This window comes from Aegilops tauschii, chromosome 2 (assembly GCF_002575655.3).
Source record: "Aegilops tauschii subsp. strangulata cultivar AL8/78 chromosome 2, Aet v6.0, whole genome shotgun sequence".
Classification (NCBI taxonomy): Eukaryota; Viridiplantae; Streptophyta; class Magnoliopsida; order Poales; family Poaceae; genus Aegilops; species Aegilops tauschii.
In genome coordinates, this window is record NC_053036.3 from 35,925,142 (window position 1) to 35,945,348 (window position 20,207).

General features: G+C 42.6%; 2 protein-coding genes and 1 pseudogene across 2 annotated transcripts; all 3 read right to left on the reverse strand.

Annotated features, from left to right (window-relative positions):
• Positions 1-212: 212 nt before the first annotated feature.
• On the reverse strand, positions 213-1,488 carry LOC109743761 (two-component response regulator ORR42-like; annotated as a pseudogene).
• Positions 1,489-7,715: 6,227 nt separating this feature from the next.
• LOC109743772 (two-component response regulator ORR42-like) lies at positions 7,716-8,964 on the reverse strand. The gene is made up of 3 exons (XM_020302864.3): positions 8,891-8,964; positions 8,135-8,356; positions 7,716-8,036 (listed from the first exon to the last, which is right to left on the reverse strand). Exons 2-3 carry the CDS (start codon positions 8,348-8,350, stop codon positions 7,848-7,850), a joined length of 405 nt encoding a protein of 134 aa, XP_020158453.1. The 5' UTR covers positions 8,351-8,356; positions 8,891-8,964; the 3' UTR covers positions 7,716-7,847.
• Positions 8,965-16,796: 7,832 nt separating this feature from the next.
• On the reverse strand, positions 16,797-20,160 carry LOC109743743 (thylakoid lumenal 15.0 kDa protein 2, chloroplastic). The gene is made up of 6 exons (XM_020302833.4): positions 19,817-20,160; positions 19,038-19,141; positions 18,668-18,758; positions 17,818-17,886; positions 17,117-17,226; positions 16,797-17,029 (listed from the first exon to the last, which is right to left on the reverse strand). The coding sequence occupies exons 1-6, from the start codon at positions 20,094-20,096 to the stop codon at positions 16,937-16,939; spliced, it is 747 nt and encodes a 248-aa protein (XP_020158422.1). The 5' UTR covers positions 20,097-20,160; the 3' UTR covers positions 16,797-16,936.
• Positions 20,161-20,207: the final 47 nt, after the last annotated feature.

Sequence of the window (20,207 nt, forward strand, 5' to 3'; positions counted from 1 at the left end):
TACCAATAGTTTTATATAAAGGATCAGTGATGGATTCATAATAGTGGACATTAATTGGATACACCACACTGGCCATTAACTGCTAATCCGGACCATATAACAGTTACAAAATATTGATAGCTGAATAACTTTCCTTTCAAAAGGGTACACAAATCACAACATGAATCTTGAGTTAGTGAGAAGCCTTGGCCAAAAACAGAAAGACTTGTAGATTATATCGATCCAATATATCATAAGTACCTTATTATTATGGACAATGATGTCTTTCCATTAACATGAACTTCTCAAATCAAATGATACAATTGAACAAGCAACACAATAATGGAGATTGAAGCAAACATAGATCAAAAAGTTATACATTATTATTTCCTCCATCACTTAAGCAAGATGAATTGTGCTAGACCATGTCATTCGTCTTCTTGTTGATGACATCTTGAATGATAGGACCTTATTGGTTTGGGCACAAATAAATCAGCACCAGCACTCATGAACGCCTCCATGGCATGATTATCGGCAGAAACCCCAACAATCTTCACATCAGTTTCCCCCATAGCACGGATCTTCACAATTGCCTGTCGAGCAATATAAAAATTATATTGTCTTTTTTGTAAATAAATGGATTATATTTATATAAATACATGCCAAATACTTGACGATACAGAATTAATTACCTCTGGACCAGTCATGACGGGCATATCCTTATCGAACAAAACAATGTCAAACTTTTTCCCCTCAAGGAACAAATCAACAGCTTCCTTCCCATTCATGGCTAGAGTAACCTCACAGTGAAGTCTGAGCAGAAACGTTGAGAGGACCAACCTACAAACTTCAATGTCCTCTACAAGTAGTGCCTTGATAGAGGTGAATCCTTTGGCCTTGAGCTCCATGATCACCTAAACAAATTGCAAACACATGAATATATTTTATTCTTGATCCACGCATGCCAAATTAGTACTTCAAGCATATTGTTTTTCTTCAAAATAATCAACTAACAAAATCTTAATATATTACTCAACTCATAGTTTAACTAATCGAGGACATCGCATAACACAATGAAACAAAATTGTGTATTTCAAATGAAAACAATGATAGAGAACGATCGATTGTGCTATGCATGTAAAGTTTCCCATCATCATTCCTTTTTATACGATATGTAGGACTGAAAGAATCAATCCGCCTAGATAACATCAACGTGGAAAATAAACAATGAACATGCCAACAATTATACATAAATGCATATAGATGGGTGGTAACAACAACAACGAAGATATTGATTAACAGATCAAACTAAAATGCATACTTCCACCCTATACTGGTATAGATCCACCTCTAACATTCTCCAGTATGTAAAGCGTGGACACTAAAAGCACCAGAAGCCTGATGATAAGACAAGGCAGGAAAACAAATAATGGAACATGTACCTAAAGGTTAGAGCCAGATGGTACTGGAGGAGATTGGGGATCTTCCTGCTCTTCCCGCTAGATAGTCTGGTAGTTGGGTGCTGCTATGCCTGGTATGATGAGGTATTTATAGCTGGGAAAAGGTAAGTGTGGACAATGGACAACCTATCTCCACCGCCTTCACACACGCAGAAAATCTGCGCCGATCTTCGCCCAAGTATAAAGGGGAAATCAATATTAGTCGCGAATATTTGGTTATTAGTGAGTCATATCCCCACATAATATTCTCGACTGATGTTTATATGCAAGTTAATGCTTCATATTAGGTCACGTATTAAACTATATCTCCTCTAGTTATTAGAAGTTGTATGAGTTATAGTTCCAAATTTTGAATGTTGGCCAATATACCACTACCAGGAAATACCTTACAGGTACTCCCTCCGTTCCTAAATATAAGTCTTTGGAGAGATTTCACTATGGGCCACATACAAAGCAAAACGAGTGAATGTACACTCTAAAATGCATCTATATACATCCGTATGTGGTCTATAGTGAAATCTCTACAAAGACTTATATTTAGGAACGGAGGGAGTAGATAATTAGCAGTAGAGCTGGGTAAGTGACCCGCGCTATTGTTAAGTAGTAGTAGCGCGGGTCAAAACACCACGCTACAGGTCTAGTAGTAGAGCGGGTGTATACACCCAACGCTGCTGCTAAGTGGGCCCCACAGAACCCCCGGGTCGAGCCATAGTGGCAGCGCTGGGTATAAGACCCGCGTTACAACTAACATGGTAGCTATAGCGCAGGGCTTATACCAAGCGCTGCCACTACTAGTACACAGGGCTAGCTGGTGGGCCCCATTTAGCAGCAGGGCTGGTGCATGATAGAGCTCTACACGTAATGGGCATAGCAATACCGCGGGTCTTCTTCCCCAAGCTACTGTTGTGGCAACCTTATCCCTCCTCCAACGACGACCCTCTCACTCACTCATGCTTCTTTCTCCTCCCGTTGTCGTCGCCGCCCTTCTCCTTCCTCCGTAAGCAGCCTCCCTCCTCCACCTGTCGCCCTCGTCCCTCCTCCTTAAAGTTGTTCTCCTCCCTCCTCCTCCTCTCTCCTCCCTCCTCCGGCCGCCATCCTCCCTCCTCCTCCTCTATGCCCTCCCTCCTCCCTCCATCCTCCTCCTTCATACCACCTCCCTCCTCCATCCTCCCCCCTCCTTCGGCTGCCATCCTCCTCCTCTCTCCTCCCTCCTCCCTCCTCCCTCCTCCTCTCTCCTCTATGTTTTATGTAAAAAAAATAGTAAAATATAGAAATTTTAGTAATATAATAGAAAATTTTAGGTATCAAATAGGTTTTTTGAATATAGAAATGTTTTAGGTAAAGAAACAGTAAAATATAAAAAATAGTAATGGAATACAATATAAAGACTAGTAATATAATAGGTAATTTTCAGTAAAAAATTAGTAATAGAATAGAAAATTTAAGGTATCGAATAGGTTTTTTTAATGTAGAAATTTTTTAGGTGTCGAATAAAATATAAAAATATAAAAATGTTGTTGAAAATTATATTGTGAATTATTTTTATGTTATTATCACTTTTGAATCAAAGAATCTTATATGAGATATGATGATGTAAATTTTCACTCGGTGGAATACGCAGGCTTTCTTGTGTCGCGTCCCCCTCTCCCGTTCGCTCCCGCCCCGTCCACCATGAGCACCTCCTCTCCTCTATGTTCAGTTTTAGGTTTAGTTCTTTTTTAATATATATATATGTAAATGGATGTATGTTCTTTAGATGGATGGATGCACTTTGTAGGGAACAAATCTGAGTGCCTATGTTTTACCGGAATGTTGATTCATTTCCATTCCTACAAATTTTAGGCACTCGATATGTCCTGTTCTTAGCAAAGGTCATGCGAAATTTTCCTTGAATTTCAGAATGACTTGTGCTAGAAAGTAGGACATATCGTGTGCTCATTATTTGCCAGAACAGGAATTAAATGACATTTATGCAAAACCCCAAAATGTCGATACTCCCATCCATTCTTGGTGGGCTACTACCTGTGATCCAGCCCCTCCTCAGCTTCACGAGGGCATATCATCACTCATTATCCTATTTGCTTGGTGGCTCTGGAAACATCAGAATGGTTGCATCTTTGATGGTGATCGGCCCTCTATCTCTCTTGTCTCCAAGACCATCCAAGATGAGGCGTGGCTTTGGGCTAGGGCTGGCACCGCAGGGCTAGCGAATATCATCCCTGAGACTTAGTCTTGTTTTGGGGGCTGAACAACCCCCTCTATGTATGTTCCTCTGCTCGCTTCCAGGCCTTTTGTGTACATGGGATAGTAGGTGGTCATAACGTATTGTTGTCACTCTTCTTCTATCAATGGAAAGATATGCAATATTTGTGTATTCGCAAAGAAAAAGAGATAACATGCACCATTGATGCGGGTCACTTAAAAGGGAGATCATAGTAGAGGGTAGAGATGGTAGCAGCTTGGAGAACGTAGGCCTACCCTAGCGTGCACTTGCAGCCACGTGAAATAAACAGAACCACGGAGGGCAGCGGGGCGCGAATGATAAGCCTAGCATAAACACAATAAGCTATCAATACTATTAGAGGTTAACACATGCTTCGCAACACCGTTCTTCACCTGTGGGATTAACTCTTCTTTATCTAGTAGATTATTTTGGATGGTTGTTTTGTTTTGATTTTATCTGTGTTGTGCTAGATTCTAATTATGTTATAACGGTGTTTTTTGTGCATATAGCGTGCTAGGGTGTGGTTGGAGACAATATTTGTTCTAATAGATGAGTGGAGTGTTCAATGCATGCTATGGTGTCTTTACACGTTTCGGCCTCGGTGTCAGTTGGTGGTGGTTGTGTGAGCCCCTTCGGAGCTCCTATTCTTTTTTCTGCATGAAAACTTTCAGTCTATTTATCTTCAATCATGGTAGTACAACAAACACCAGAAATAATAAAAAGTTATATCTAGATCCTTAGACCACCTAGCGACGATTACAAGCACTGAAGTGAGCCGAAGGTGCGCCACCTTCATCACCGCTCCCTTGCCAGAGCTAGGCAAAACTTTTTGTAGTACACAGTAGGGGAGTCATCGTACTAAGGCCCCATGAGACCAGCGCACTAGAACAACAACTGCCACCGATGAAAAGATGCGTAGATCGTAAGAATCTAACCTGAAGTCACACGAACGAAGACCGGATCCGATTAGATCCATCAAAGACAACCACCGACCGAATTCTACAAGACCAGCTAGAGACACGCCTCCACACGCCCTCCAATGATGCTAGACACACCACCAGAACGGGTTCTAGGCGGTGAGAATCCTATTCCATCTTCGGGGAGCCGCCTCTGTCTCGTCTTTCTCAGCAGGACACAAACACTAACCAAACCAATAGAAACATCTAAAAAGGAATCCCTCCCGCCGGCAAGGCCCATGATCCACCGCGTCTCCATGGCCCTAGGGCCACCAGAGACGAGGCAGACTAGCGGCGGCGCTTGCGGGACACAGAGGAACCCAAGCATTTTTGGAGGAGGCGGCGGTAGCTATGTGTGCATTGGGAGCTCCTATCACACGTTCAAACTGTGGAATTGCTGCTATACCGCTCACATAGGCCGTTCGCTGAAGCTCTGGCTCGATCAACTTGGCTCCCTTTTCCACTTGCTTATTTAGTTTTTTTCGCTCGCTCCGGTGCTAGCCCAGAAATTACCAGCTAATATATTTTTATTTGAAAACAACCAATAAATCAAATATGCTCATGGATTAAAAGATGGATTTTAAAAATTGTTCTGAATTAAAAACACTGGATGTTTTTTAAAAATCTTAGTGCCTTAAAAATATGTCCATGGATTTCAAAAAATATTTGTGAAAATTTAAAGGAGGTTCCTAAACTGAAAATTTTTCACCAACTTTAATTTTATTATGAACTTTTGGAATACTCCTACATATGCTCCTCGGGGCGGCGCCCTAGGCGTCCTTGGTGAAGGTTTGGTTTGATTTTAGGTAACAATTTTGGGCTTCAGCATGCATGTCCATTTTCTGGGATAGTTTTTACTGTCATTGAAAATCATGGATGGGTTAGTGAATGGAGTATAAATAGAAAGAAAAAATTGTGTCTGCGAGATTTGAACTGACTACCTCGCTCTTATGTAGGAGTTAGACTAAGATGGCTTCAAATCGAAAAATGTTTAACAAGAAAATTGTTCTTCTCATAGAAATGAACAACTTTCCTTTTGGATTTTTTCAATCCCATGTCATGCGGACGCCGGCCGCTTACATCCCTAGTCGGACAGTACTCCACATATATAAATTGCAGAATGACAGTTCAAAGAAAAAAGAACACAATGCCATTTCAATGATTATATCACAAATGACAAAAACATTACAAGGTTCAGTTTCCAGTATTACAAGGCTAAAGTTCAAACTGATATTGCAAATGAAATCCAGCTTCTGCAGAACCTTTGTCATACAGCTATAGACACCCATGCTGATTAGCTGAACATGAACATATAGAAGGTTCAAATTGATATTACAAATAGTTTCTCCATTCCAATATTTCTGCAGGGGGATCAGCCACTAACAAGACATGTATGGGCATGACTGACTATAGGAAACAGGAAATTTGCCGTCAGTCACTGACGGCAAATAACAGCTGACAGAAAAATAGAGGAAAACTTGATGACAAAGAAACACTATGGGCAAACAGGTACAAAGGCTGACAGCAACGGGACACTGACGGCAAAGGCATGTCCTTTGTCCTCATCTTCGGGCGCACTAACGGCAAAGAGTGTAACTAGACGGAAGTGCAACGACGTGGCATTTTGCCGTCAACCGCAACACTCACCGGCATATAAGAAGGGCATAACATGTGGAAATCATTGTACTAAATTAGAAGAGCATACCATGCGCGTACTTGATCACCACGTAAAACCCCGTTTTCTCGGCGGGTGCCTCGGCCTTCGCACCTCGCAGCACCTGCATGTGGTCTGGCCAAAATGGTAGGGACGGTTTTCCAATCCATGCTACCAGTCCAAGTTGTAATTCATGCACAAATTACTACACATATCTTATATGCTTGTCAAAATTCAAGATGACCAATACATAATCAAGTTGTCATACAGCCCTTGTGATGCACTGAAATACAATATTGCAATCCCCATCACAACTATTCGGGGATGAATGGGAAGCATAAACAAGGAACAAAATTTTGCATAAGTACTGTCTGTGAATAATCGGAACTCTTCATCCAGTGACCCACTACTTGATGGTAAATCTGTAATCCATATTTACCGATTTATGCACGTACTTCCGTTGGTTATCATGTCTATACAAGCTTTGTGTTCTCCTTTGTAATATCTGATTATGCTATATATGCACAGGAAAATCAAGGATTACTATTCTTTGTACATATGTAGTGTATTTTTCTTTCCCGTAGTAATAGTTCAAGTAGAGGCCAGATGCAGTGACATAGATGGTCAAAGGCTATTTGAGGCAGCCCCAAGCCCTATCTCGCTCTTGGAGCTCCTCCCTTGTTCAAGAAGGAGCTCCTCAACAAGATAATAGATCCTTAAACTAAATTTAGTTCTCCATTTCCGAAGCAAGCTTCGCTCCCATTCTGATCAATTCGTTTATGCAGCTCGCCCGTGCCCTCTTTCTTCTGCGTGGACCCGATTGGATGTATGGTGTGTCGATGCCAATCACTGGAAGTAGGATACAACGCTCCTCTATACTTCCTTAAAAAACCTCATAGTAGATTGTAAGATTTGAGGTGTATAACTCATCGATACCAGGGAGGCTGAATGGCGGGGCTAGAGCCAAATGCCAACGTTTGTGCTTGTTGATGTTACAAGAGGAGAAAGGTCGGGAAATAAATGTGTTAATGCCATAAATGCTAAGATTTCGAGTAAGGGGTCTTCGAACCTTGCTGCAATCCATAGCTGCACTAGTAGTGAAACCTTTCTCAAGCAGATGGATGGGTGCATGGAAAGTTAATTTAACTTACATGGACATGGCAGAGTTATGGGGTTGTATACCAATAGTTTTATATAAAGGATCAGTGATGGATTAATAATAGTGGACATTAATTGGATACACCACACTGGCCATTAACTAGTAATCCATACCATATAACAGTTACAAAATATTGATAGCCGATAATTTTCCTCTCAAAAGGGTACACGACTCACAACATGAATCTTGAGTTAGTGAGAAGCCTTGGCCAAAAACAGAAAGACTTGTAGATAATATTGATCCAATATATCATAAGTACCTTATTATTAGGGACAATGATGTCTTTCCATTAACATGAACTTCTCAAATCAAATGATACAATTGAACAAGCAACACAATAATGTAGATTGAAGCAAACATAGATCAAAAGTTATACATTATTATTTCCTCCATCACTTAAGCAAGATGAATTTTGCTAGACCATGTCATTCGTCTTCTTGTTGATGACATCCTGAATGATAGGACCGAGGGCCTCCATCCTTATTGGTTTGGGCACAAATAAATCAGCACCAGCACTGATGAACGCCTCCATGGCATGATTATCGGCAGAAACCCCAACAATCTTCACATCAGTTTCCCCCATAGCACGGATCTTCACAATTGCCTGTCGAGCAATATAAAAATTATATTGATTTTTTGTAAATAAATGGATTATATTTATATAAGTACATGCCAAATACTTGATGATATAGAATTAATTACCTCTGGACCAGTCATGACGGGCATATCCTTATCGAACAAAACAATGTCAAACTTTTTCCCCTCAAGGAACAAATCAACAGCTTCCTTCCCATTCATGGCTAGAGTAACCTCACAGTGAAGTCTGAGCAGAAACGTTGAGAGGACCAACCTACAAACTCCAATGTCCTCTACAAGTAGTGCCTTGATAGAGGTGGATCCTTTGGCCTTGAGCTCCATGATCACCTAAACAAATTACAAACACATGAATATATTTTATTCTTGATCCATGCATGCCAAATTAGTACTTCAAGCATATTGTTTTTCGTGACAAGAATCAACTAACAAAATCTTAATATATTACTAAACTAATAGTTTAACTAATCAAGGACATCACATAACACAATGAAACAAAATTGTGTATTTCAAATGAAAACAATGATAGAGAACGATCAATTGTGCTATGCATGTAAAGTTTCCCATGATCATTCCTTTTTATACGATATGTAGGACTGAAAGAATCAATGCGCCTAGATAACATCAACGTGGAAAATAAACAATGAACATGCCAACAATTATACATAAATGCATATAGATGGGTGGTAGCAACAACAACCACAACAAAGGTATTGATTAACAGATCAAACTAAAATGCATACTTCCACCCTATACTGGTATAGATCCACCTCTAACATTCTCCGGTATGTAAAGCGTGGACACTAAAAGCAGCAAAAGCCTGATGATAAGACAAGGCAGGAAAACAAATAATGGAACATGTACCTGAAGGTTAGAGCCAGATGGTGCTGGAGGAGATTGGGGATCTTCCTGCTCTTCCCACTAGATAGTCTGGTGGTTGGGTGCTGGTATGCCTGGTATGACGAGGTATTTATAGCTGGGAAAAGGTAAGTGTGGACAATGGGCAACCTATCTCCACCGCCTTCACGCATGCAGAAAATCTGCGCCGATCTTCGCCCAAGTATAAATGGGGAAATCAATATTAGTTGCGAATATTTGGTTATTAGTGAGTCATATCCCCACATAAATATTCTCGACTGATGTTTATATGCAACTTAATGCTTCATATCTAAGGTCATGTATTAAACTATATCTCCTCTAGTTATTAGAAGTTGTATGAGTTATAGTTCCAAATTTTGAATGTTGGCCAATATACCACTACTAGGAAATACCTTACAGGTAGATACTTAGCAGTAGCGCTGGGTAAGTGACCCACGCTGTTGTTAAGTAGCAGTAGTGCGGGTCAAAACACCACGCTACAGGTCTAGTAGTAGCGCGGGTGTATACACCCAACACTGCTGCCAAGTGAGCCCCACGGTACCCCCGGGTCGAGCCATAGTGGCAGTGCTGGGTATAAGACCCGCGCTACCACTAACATGGTAGCTATAGCGCGGGGCTTATACCAAGCGCTGCCACTACTAGTACACAGGGCTAGCTGGTGGGCCCCATTTAGCAGCAGCGCTGGTGCATGATAGAGCGCTACACGTAATGGGCATAGCAATAGCGGGGGTCTTCTTCCCCAAGATACTGTTGTGGCAACCTTATCCCTCCTCCAACGACGACCCTCTCACTCACTCATGCTTCTTTCTCCTCCCATTGCCGTCGCCGCCCTTCTCCTTCCTCGGTAAGCAGCCTCCCTCCTCCACCTATCGCCCTCGTCCCTCCTCCTTAAAGCTGCTCTCCTCCCTCCTCCGGCCGCCATCCTCCCTCCTCCTCCTCTATCCCCTCCCTCCTCCCTCCTTCCTCCTCCTTCATCCCACCTCCCTCCTCCATCCTCCATCCTCCCCCTCCTTCGGCTGCCATCCTCCTCCTCTCTCTCCTCCCTCCTCCCTCCTCCTCTCTCCTCTATGTTTTCAGTAAAAAAATAGTAAAATATATAAATTTTAGTAATATAATAGAAAATTATAGGTATCAAATAGTTTTTTAATATAGAAATGTTTTAGGTAAAGAAACAATAAAATATAAAAACTAGTAATGGGGTAGAATATAAAAACTAGTAATATAATAGAAAATTTTCAGTAAAAAAATTAGTAATAGAATAGAAAATTTTAGGTATCGAATAGGTTTTTTGAATGTAGAAATTTTTAGGTGTCGAATAAAATATAAAAATGTTGTTGCCACTTATATTGTGAATTATTTTTATGTCGTTATCACTTCTTCATCAAAGAATGTTATATGAGATTTGATTATGTAAATTTTTCACTCGATGGAATACGCAGGCTTTCTCGTGTCGCGTCCCCCTTTCCCATTCGGTCCCGCCCCGTCCACCATGAGCACCTCCTCTCCTCTCTATTTAGTTTTAGGTTTAGTTTTTTTATAATATATATGAAAATGGATGTATGTTCATTAGATGGATTGATGCATGGATGCATTTTGTAGGGAACAAACCCGAGTGCCTATGTTTTATCGGAATGTTGATTCATTTCCATTCCCGCAAATTTCAGGCACTGGATTTGTCCTGTTCTTAGCAAAGGTCATGCGAAATTTTCCTTGAATTTTGGCATGACTTGTTGAAAGGATCGAGATGGACCCCTAGAGGGGGGGTCAATAGGTACAATTACAAATTTTAACTGTCACTTAGCAATTTTAGGCAATAATGCGGAATATGAAGGTAAGCCTAACAATTGCAAAGATTATACAATGAGCTAAGCAAGGTGACTAAGTAATACAAGAATATGACTAGGCAAGCACAATATGGAACAAGTAAAGATAAAGAGACAAGTAACCACAAGTAGGGAGCTAGGGTTAGGAATAACCGCAACTTCGAGAGACAAGGATGTATGCCGATGTTAACTTCCTTGGAGGGAAGCTACGTCACCGTTTAGAGAGGTGGATGTTACCACGAAGGCACACCAACGCCACGAAGGCTCACCTTATTCTCTCTTTGAGATATCACCACGAAGGCGATTCTCAACCACTAGTGGTAGACCTTGGGGTGGTCTCCAAACCCTCACAAACTTTCCGGGGGTAATCACAATGGTTTGATTCCTCACCGAAAGACTCCTACCGCCTAGGAGTCTCCAACCTTCAAGAGTACCAAGATTAAGGGAACTGCTCAAGACTTGCTCAAATCACGAATTCCTTTGGTTGAAAGGAGGAGAGAGGGACGACACTCAAGAATCCTCACAAATGCTCTTGGGATCTAGGATTTGGTGAATGCAAGAGAGAGTGAGAGGGAAAGGTGTTCTTGGAATCTTTGCACTGTGTTGGACAAACCTCACACGAGGTGGAAGAAGGATATTTATAGTCATAGTGTAAAAGTGGCCGTTGGAGGCCACTTAAGCTGCGCAGACGTCAGACGTCCGACAGCTGGTACCGGACATCTGGTCAGAAAAGACGGACCGGGCGTCCGACAAGCGTCGGTCATCCGGCCATCAGAGAATGGAGTGGTCCAGCGCAGTATTAGAGAGGATAAAAGCACAGGGAGCAGACGTCCGAGAGCGTCGGTCGTCTGGTGCACGGTCGTCTGGAGAGGATGGACTTTCGTTAATTTTGGCTCTGTGAAGTGACACCGGATGACCGGTCACCCACGGACGTCCGGAAGCCGGTCGTCTGGAAGGACCAGAAATCCGAGATTTTCTATTCTGTGGCGTGCCACCGGTCATCCGGAGAACACCGGACAGCAGGAGAACTGGGAAGCACCGGTCGTCCGGACACAGCAGAGGCCAAATAACATAGCTAAGATAAGAACTCCTCCTGGAGATTATCCTAGAGTTTGAGGAAGTCTTTTGCGAGAACCAGTGATCCCCTCTTAATAGTGTGAGATCCCTATACTCAAATAAAAGGGAAAACTGAGAAAGATCTATAGCTTTGTGTCTTGTTTCTCCTTCCTTTGAGTATCTTGAATATGTGAGTTATGATCCACACTATAACCTTTTGGGAACTAAACCTGACATGCACTTGACAGAAATGATTAATTCCCTATATGTATGTTGTCAACAATATCAAAATATGATTAAGGGCATGATTGCACTTTCACTTGTGCTAGAAAGTAGGACATATCGAGTGCCCGTTATTTGCCAGAACAGGAATTAAACGACATTCATGCAAAACACCGGAATGTTGATACTCCCTTTCATTCTTGGTGGGCTGCTACATGTGATCAAGCCCCTCCTCAGCTTCGCGAGGGCATATCATCACTCATTATCCTATCTGCTTGGTGGCTCTGGAAACACCAGAATGGTTGCGTCTTTGATGGCGATCGGCCCTCTATCTCTCTTGTCTCCAAGACCATCTAAGATGAGTTGCGGCTTTGGGCCAGGGCTGGCGCCGCAGGGCTAGCGAATATCATCCCTGAGACTTAGTCTTGTTTTAGGGGCTGAACAACCCCCTCTATGTATGCTCCTCTGCTCGCTTCCATGCCTTTTGTGTACATGGGATAGTAGGCGGTCGTAACGTATTGTTGTCACTCTTCTTCTATCAATGGAAAGATATGCAATATTTGTGTATTCGCAAAGAAAAAGAGATAACATGCACCATTGACGCGGGTCGCTTAAAAGGGAGATCATAGCAGAGGGTAGAGATGGCAGCAGCTTGGAGAACGTAGGCCTACCCTAGCGTGCACTTGCAGCCACGTGAAATAAATAGAGCCACAGAGGGCAGCAGGGCGCGAACGATAAGCCTAGCACAAACACCAGAATCTATCAATACTACTAGAGGTTAACACATGCTTCGCAACACTGTTCTTCACCTGTGGGGTTAACTCTTCTTTATCTAGTAGATTATTTCGAATGGTTTTTTTGTTTTGATTTTACCTGTGTTGTGTTAGATTCTAATTATGTTATAACGGTGTTTTTCTGTGCATATAGCGTGCTAGGTTGTGGTTGGAGACAATATTTGTTCTAAGAGATGAGTGGAGTGTTCGATGCATGGCTGTGGTGTCTTTACACGTTTCGGCCTCGGTGTCAGTTGTTGGTGGTTGTCTGAGCCCCTTGGGAGCTCCTATTCTTTTCTTTTGCAGGAAAACTTTCAATCTATTCATCTTCAATCATGATAGTACAGCGAACACCAGAAATAATAAAAAGTTATATCCAGATCCTTAGAACACCTAGAGACGATTACAAGCACTGAAGCGAAGCGAAGGTGCGCCGTCGTCATCACCCTTCCCTCGCCGGAGCTAGGCAAAACTTGTTGTAGTACATAGTCGGGAAGTCATCGTACTAAGGCCCCATGAGACCAGCGCACCAAAACAACAACTGCCACTGATGAAAAGACGCGTAGATCGTAAGAATCTAACCTGAAGAAACACAAACGTAGACGAACAAAGACCAGATCCATCAAAGACAACCACCGACCGAATTCTGCAAGACCAGCTAGACACACGCCTCCATACGCCCTCCAATGATGCTAGACACACCACCAAAACGGGGGCTAGGCGGGGAGAATCCTATTCCATCTTCAGGGAGCCGCCTCTGTCTCGTCTTTCTCAGCAAGGCACAGGATCCACCACGTCTCCATGGCTCTAGAGCCACCAAAGACGAGGCAGACTAGTGGCGGCGCTTGCGGAAGACCGACGAACCCTAGCGTTTTTGGAGGAGGCGGTGGTAGCTATGTGTGCATTGGGAGCTCCTATTCCACGTTCAAACCGTGGAATTGCTGCTATACCGCTCACATAGGCCGTTCGGTGAAGCTCTGGCTCGCTCAACTTGGCTCCCTTTTCCACTGGCTTATTTAGCTTTTTTCGCTCGCTCCGTTGCTAGCTCGGAAAAAAACCAGCTAATATATTTTTATTTGAAAAAATCATTAAATCAAATATGCTCACGGATTAAAAAATGGATCTTAAAAATTGTTCTGAATTAAAAACAATGGTCCCGCAAAAAAAACAATGGATTTTTAAAAAATCTTCGTGACTTAAAAATATGTTCATGGATTTCAAAAAATATTTGTGAAAATTTAAAGGAGGTTCCTAAACTGAAAAATCTTCACTAACTTTAATTTTATTGGGAACTTTTGGGATATCCGCAGATAAATGTTCATGAGTTTGAAAAAAATGTACATGGATTTTAATACTGTTTACAGTATTTAAATGTTCATGAATTTTAGTAAATGTTCATGATTCTAAATTTGTAGAAAAAATAGGAGGAAAAAAGTGAAACACAAAACAACTAACCAACAACACACTTACAGACGGAACCTTAGCGACCCTACAACCCGAATGCAACAGGAGGCTCCGATTCAAGTGTGCTTAGTATTTTAACAGATAACAGATAATGGACACCAATGCATGATGACATTCAGGGGCAGATCAGTCAGCTTAAGGCTCACTCAAGTGTTCCTTTCTTTCTGGATATAATCACCCTTATCTATTGGGTGGTTTAGAATACGAGAAATGATTTCATTTTCAAAGGCCACCAACCAAGTTTATATTCATGCAGAAGAAGATTTAAAGAGGAGCTTCAGTGGATGAAGTACAGAGCACAGCGAACAAAGAATCAGAGTCTTGATGAATGGAATTAACTCCTTTCGTATAACGATAAGTCTTGTACACTTGCTTTGTATAGTCCTCTTTGTTCTTTTTTGCTTTCTCTGTTTAGCTCCTTGCTAATTTCGTTTACCAATGTTGAATCAATAGCATGTTCTGCATACATAAAATATTTGCAAATATGTGCATCAGAACCAAAAAGCATTGAATGTTCAACAAATTTTTACATCCAACCGATCCCAAAAGTTGTCAGTCCAGTTGTTCGTGCAAAAAAGTCGATTTTTGTGTCAGCAGCCGGCTATGCGTGGCAAATTCTTCACTGCAGCCGGCTACTCTTCATCGGTGGGCTCCTCCAACTCGGCCGCCACGTGCTTCAACATCCTTGCATGGAAGGCTACTAGGCTTACACGATCTTTGCCGCATCGGGATCTAAATCATCTATCTTCACGGTCAACATCTTAGCATCGTCCGAGTTGGCCGCAAGCTAAATCCTCTTCTCTTCGAGTGTGATCTTCTTCTTTGTCTCCGCCATGAACTTCTCAAATCTCTCGACCTTCTTTTCCTCATTCATGCCACTGCGCTTGACACATGCGTCCTCCTTCTTCGCCATGATGTCCTTGAACTTCTCTATCATCTATCATCTTGGTCAATGTCCCTTCTCACTTCTCCTTCTCCTCCCACCCCCCCCCCCCCCCCCCCACCACCACCACGAAACCCCCTCTTGATCTTTTTGGCTGGATCAAGCCCTTCTTTTGTTGGGTCGGTTGGATCACCATCTTCATTTTCATTGGCCATGTTGGTAGTCGTGACGGGATTGGCAATGGATAGAAGACATTGTGGTGTGATTCAACTTCGACCAACAATGCATAAAGATGAAGTGCTTCTTCTCCACCTCCAAGAACAATGTGCACGCACGGTATGACTAGCAAAAAAAGGCATGTTCAACTAGTTGCATATCCGGTCAAATGACCAACACGTAGAGCATCTCCGGCCAAATAACCAACACATACAATAATTTACATGCTCAGTGATTTATGCACCACTTGGCCATCGGCCTTGAAGTTGTTTCAAATGGCTGCAAAATACTTATTGACGGCCTCTTGAATGGTGTACCATCGATGGGTCAGCGACTTCGGACCACGATTCCGGATCACATCCGTGCGATACGGATCAAAGTGTTTGTGCTCATGTAACCAAGTATGAACATCCAACCAAAAGGTTGAGCCCTTTTGGTCCATGTCATGAAACAAATCAATGCTAATGTTGAACCAAGCATCACACAACAATTTGTCCTCCCTCAAATTGAAACTTTCTCCCCCACTCTTCTTCTTTGTTGGGTCGGCACTCGCATCGAATCGTCATGCTCAAGGTCTGGCTGCTCGATGTACGGGTCCAGCTGCTAGCTAGGTGTACTTGTCGGACTGCTCGCGGTATGTGCCCGTGCCTGTCTCTAGCTGGGAGTCATCCACGTGTCCGTCCTTGAAGCCGCATTCGTCGTGGATGATGTCCAACATCTGCCCGTCGTCAGCCGCCACGCCGCTTCAATGTCGTCGTGCCTTCTGGACTACATGTTGCAGACCGACCGCATCCTCTTTGGACCCGCATGAATGCAGCGCCCAGCATGGAAGCACTATTGGAGAGGACGCGCGGGAGGATTTTGGGTGGGACCGCGTTGTCAGACGCATACATGGCACGAGTCCGGATGCCCGCAAACCTCCCCCGGGTTTGGTGCTGGTTTGCGGGAATTCAGACATGCGGACGCGTCTGTGAAGGTATGCGGCACCGAATTGGATGGCAAAAATGGTCTAGACGCGTCGGTCCGGATGTTTGCAGGCTTTTTGAGGCACGCCGTTGGAGATGCTCTTAGGTACATTGGCATGTCCACAGTTTTATTTTACCCAATGTAGATATGCTTATCCTCATGTCAAACACCAAGTCATGTTCAAAGTTGAATCGAGGATGGAACTAGTATCTTCCAACTGGAAATTAACATGAAAATAGGTGCAAACTGACCAGAGTCGATCGAACCAGCCAAAACGATGATTGGAATCAATGTTGAATCAGCAGTGCTGATAGCCGGTTCAGATAGCATATCTTGGTCTACACTGGCTATAAAAACCGGCTGAAACTGGCCGGTTCCCATGGCTGTGGCAACTGCAAGGGGCTATTTCTTGGTCCTGTCTGACTCTGCCCAGATTATCAGATGCCAGGTGGTGATGATTTTGTATCTTTGCAGCATTCTAGCGAGGATAAAAGAATGTCCTTTGACTTTAAAAAATTAAGGCGAAAATATGTTCAGTTAATGTAACTGGCATTTCGATTATGTACATATAGTATTCGCTGGTCTTATGTTCCTCATGTCTCAGTCCTTCCGCGATGAACTTCCACCTCTAAAACACCTCGGAACAATTACTTGCCCCTGTGGGCTCTCTCAGGCAGCGCGATATTGCCATCACAGCGCCTTCAATTGACGCATCCTCTCCCTGTTCCATGTGTGCCATAAACAAAGGCATGATCAGGAAAAGCTACAGGAAAACTACGCAGCATTAGGAAGGTTAAGCCGTGTTCACCTTTTCTTTCCAATAGAACATGTTCCCATACTTCCCTGCAACACGACTCCAGAAGCTCTGAGGAATGTCTAGATCAATCAACGAACCAATGTTGAAATTTATAATGTTACCTACAAAAACAGAGCCACGCTTGAGCATCTGTCCTGCCAGTAAGCACGAGTGCGTGACAGTGACAACACTTGTGTTTCAAAAATTATCTAGCAGAAATAAAAATACTGTAAAATGAGTTTTATTGCAAAATTGAAGGCGCTATGATGTAACAAATCTGGAATTCTGGATCAGGATCAAGTGCATGGCATCGTACACACCCTAGTGCATGCACTTGTGTGCAATAGTGCAGCCTACATCAAGAATCGTGTGTTGTTGCAAGATAATATTATGCAGACACAAAATGTATACACCAGGAATTAACATCATTGACTATGCCCTTAGGATTAAACGACATATCAGCTGCATGGATAAGTGAACCGAATGGTTGTCATGATCATTCCTGCATCATGCTTCACCCCAGCAGTGTTCATTTTTCTTAGTTCAGGAATTGCACTTTACAAATGATCCATATCTGAACTTTATAGAGTAATATACTAGAATTTGCAATCAATATGGGGGATCAGTTTCGTTATTCAGATAACAAAATAGCCATGGCAAAGGAAAAACTAAGTGTAGTGTGAATATTTATCTTTAAAACAGAAGTGCCATACCGAAGGTAGGATCTGCAACAAAGACAATAGTTCTGTCATCAACTTGCCAAAAATCCTTGATAGCCAATCCTGTAACACAGAGCATGAGTCAATTTTTATGTGCTACGGTACATGTGCACAATCATGAGAGTGCGAACTAATGACTCCTTTTAGCTATAACAGAGAAGAATAAAAGATTATATGATAATAGCTCAATAAAAGATTATACGATAATAGCTTATACTCCCTCTGTAAAGAAATATAAGAGCGTTTAGATCACTACAGTAGTGATCTAAACGTTTCCCAAGTACAAGCTCTACATTGGTTTTGAGAGTAAATGTTTCCCACATAAGGAGAGAATAATCCTACTGCATATTACACGAGGTTTCTGTACATTAATCAAGAAAACATACAGATTGTCGAGTAAAAAGAATCAGCATAGATTCACAAATTAATCTTCGTAAGTCCAGCAAACTCAGGACATCAGCATTCCCGATCCAATTGAATACATACGCAGCTGCCCTCGTGGGCCAGACTTGTATTCCCCATGGTCAAAAGGTGCTATCTTAGGATCAGCAATATATCTAAGTGTGTGACTTCTATAATGATTTTAACCATTAAATTTGTGACAGTATGTGACAAAACTGAAAACAATTGCGTACTGGAAATAATTTCAACAACAAGATAATATGTATGTTCTTTATGTGGCCAGTCAAGAAAATTTTACTAGCTATAGTCATATTCATCTTCAGCAATATTTGACCACAGACATACCATCCTTGCATATATCTATGCACATATGAACTGAAGAAAAATAATAAAATAAAATACAATGCAACTCATACAAATGTGAAAAAGAAGCAAAAGTCACCTGGTGTATCTGGATAATTTTGTGCGAGAACTCTCAACTTATATCCAGTGTCCTTCTCTAGGTCTTCAATCTCTTGACGTAAACGATTTTCCTAAGAACAAATCAAAATAGTCAGCAACTATGAACATATGTAATCCAATTATCAACACCAAAAAATAGAAGGTAGAGAGACTAAAACTACCCTCTGAAGATAAGAACTATTTGTAGTTGCACCCTTATGGAAGTCAATACGACATGTTAAAGAAAATTAGGCACAAGGGAATTTGCAAATTTGCTTTTAGCCTCACTCTGTTTCTCGCAGACACCAAATTTGCAAGCAGTTGTGGATCATCAGACAGCTCATAGTGCAAGATTTGAGGTCTGAATTTACCTGGCCTGAAGAGAGAAAACCGGCGACGTCAATGACGGTGGTGAACTCCTTGGGGAGCAACTCAGGCTTGTTGACCCCAGCCTTGGCATTGACCAAACCAACAACTGCAAGCACGTAGCATCAAGGGGAAGTTTCCACTAAGAAAGCAGACATATGATCCTTTTTCATTCAAGCGTGCCATCGAAAATATGATAATGAAAAGAAAAGAAAAACTTGCAAAATGCCACTCCAAAACAACAACACATCTTGTATTTATGCCACAGCCCACAATTTTCACCACCTCACCAAGAGATTAGAATTTTTTTTATCCGTTGCACAACCACGAGGATGCAAAAGATTTTCAGTTCCGCGTGGATGCAACTCATCAGCCGCCTCTGCCTCTGCCGCCGACACTACTGTTACAGCAAAGGGGGGCAATTGCTGAAACAGAAAATGGATGATTTCTGTACAGCAGGCACCGGCGGCGAGAATCATTCTTTCTGGTAACATTGACTATGGATAAAGAGCGTCCAAACACGCTGTACACTCTGAATGAACTGAGCTTCGCCTTTCGGGTTCAGACTCGAGCTTCGGCCTCGTGTTGATAGTGCATTGATTCGCATAGCGTTACCATGTGGCACACCAAAAAAATTCAGATGACAAATTTGTTGATTCACCAACGAGCCGCGCATCATTTCGTTACCAGATAAGGGCATCAGAAAACCTAAACGTGCAACTGCGAGCAGCTCCTGGCAACTGCCTCGATGGAAGAGAGATGAAGAATAAGACTGGTGGCTTACAGCAGGAGAAGGATAAGGTGAGCGCGAGCGCGCCGGAGACGGCGGCCTTCCATGGCACGGCGCCCGCTAGCTTGCCGGCCCACGAAGCAGCAGCAGCAGCCGCGGCCTCCCCGCCGGTGGCTGCGGCGGTGGGCGGCGGAGTCCGGCGAGCGGAGCAGCGCGCGACGGCGAGAGGATGCCGCCTTGGCCGCGGGTGAATGGATAACGGCGTCGGCGACGATGTGGACGCGGCTGCTCCGTAGGGTGCCCGTGGGAGGGTGGATGGGACGAGGAGAAGCATTTTTTCTATTCTTTTTCTTCTGAACAAAATGCGCCGGGTTTTTTTATCTGTTGAGTCGAAAGAAAACGGTCCGAACAGATTAGACCCGTGAGTACACTTGAATAGTGTTTG

Coding starts and splice junctions, on each gene's coding strand:
- LOC109743772 (XM_020302864.3), bottom strand. CDS start 8,350: ATGGAGCTCAAGGCCAAAGGATCCACCTCTATCAAGGCACTACTTGTA. Junction 8,037..8,134: donor CCGTCATGACTGGTCCAGAG/GTAATTAATTCT, acceptor ATTGCTCGACAG/GCAATTGTGAAGATCCGTGC.
- LOC109743743 (XM_020302833.4), bottom strand. CDS start 20,096: ATGCTTCTCCTCGTCCCATCCACCCTCCCACGGGCACCCTACGGAGCA. Junction 18,759..19,037: donor GTTTTCTCTCTTCAGGCCAG/GTAAATTCAGAC, acceptor ATTTGTTCTTAG/GAAAATCGTTTACGTCAAGA. Junction 17,227..17,817: donor TGTTGCAGATCCTACCTTCG/GTATGGCACTTC, acceptor CTGTTTTTGTAG/GTAACATTATAAATTTCAAC.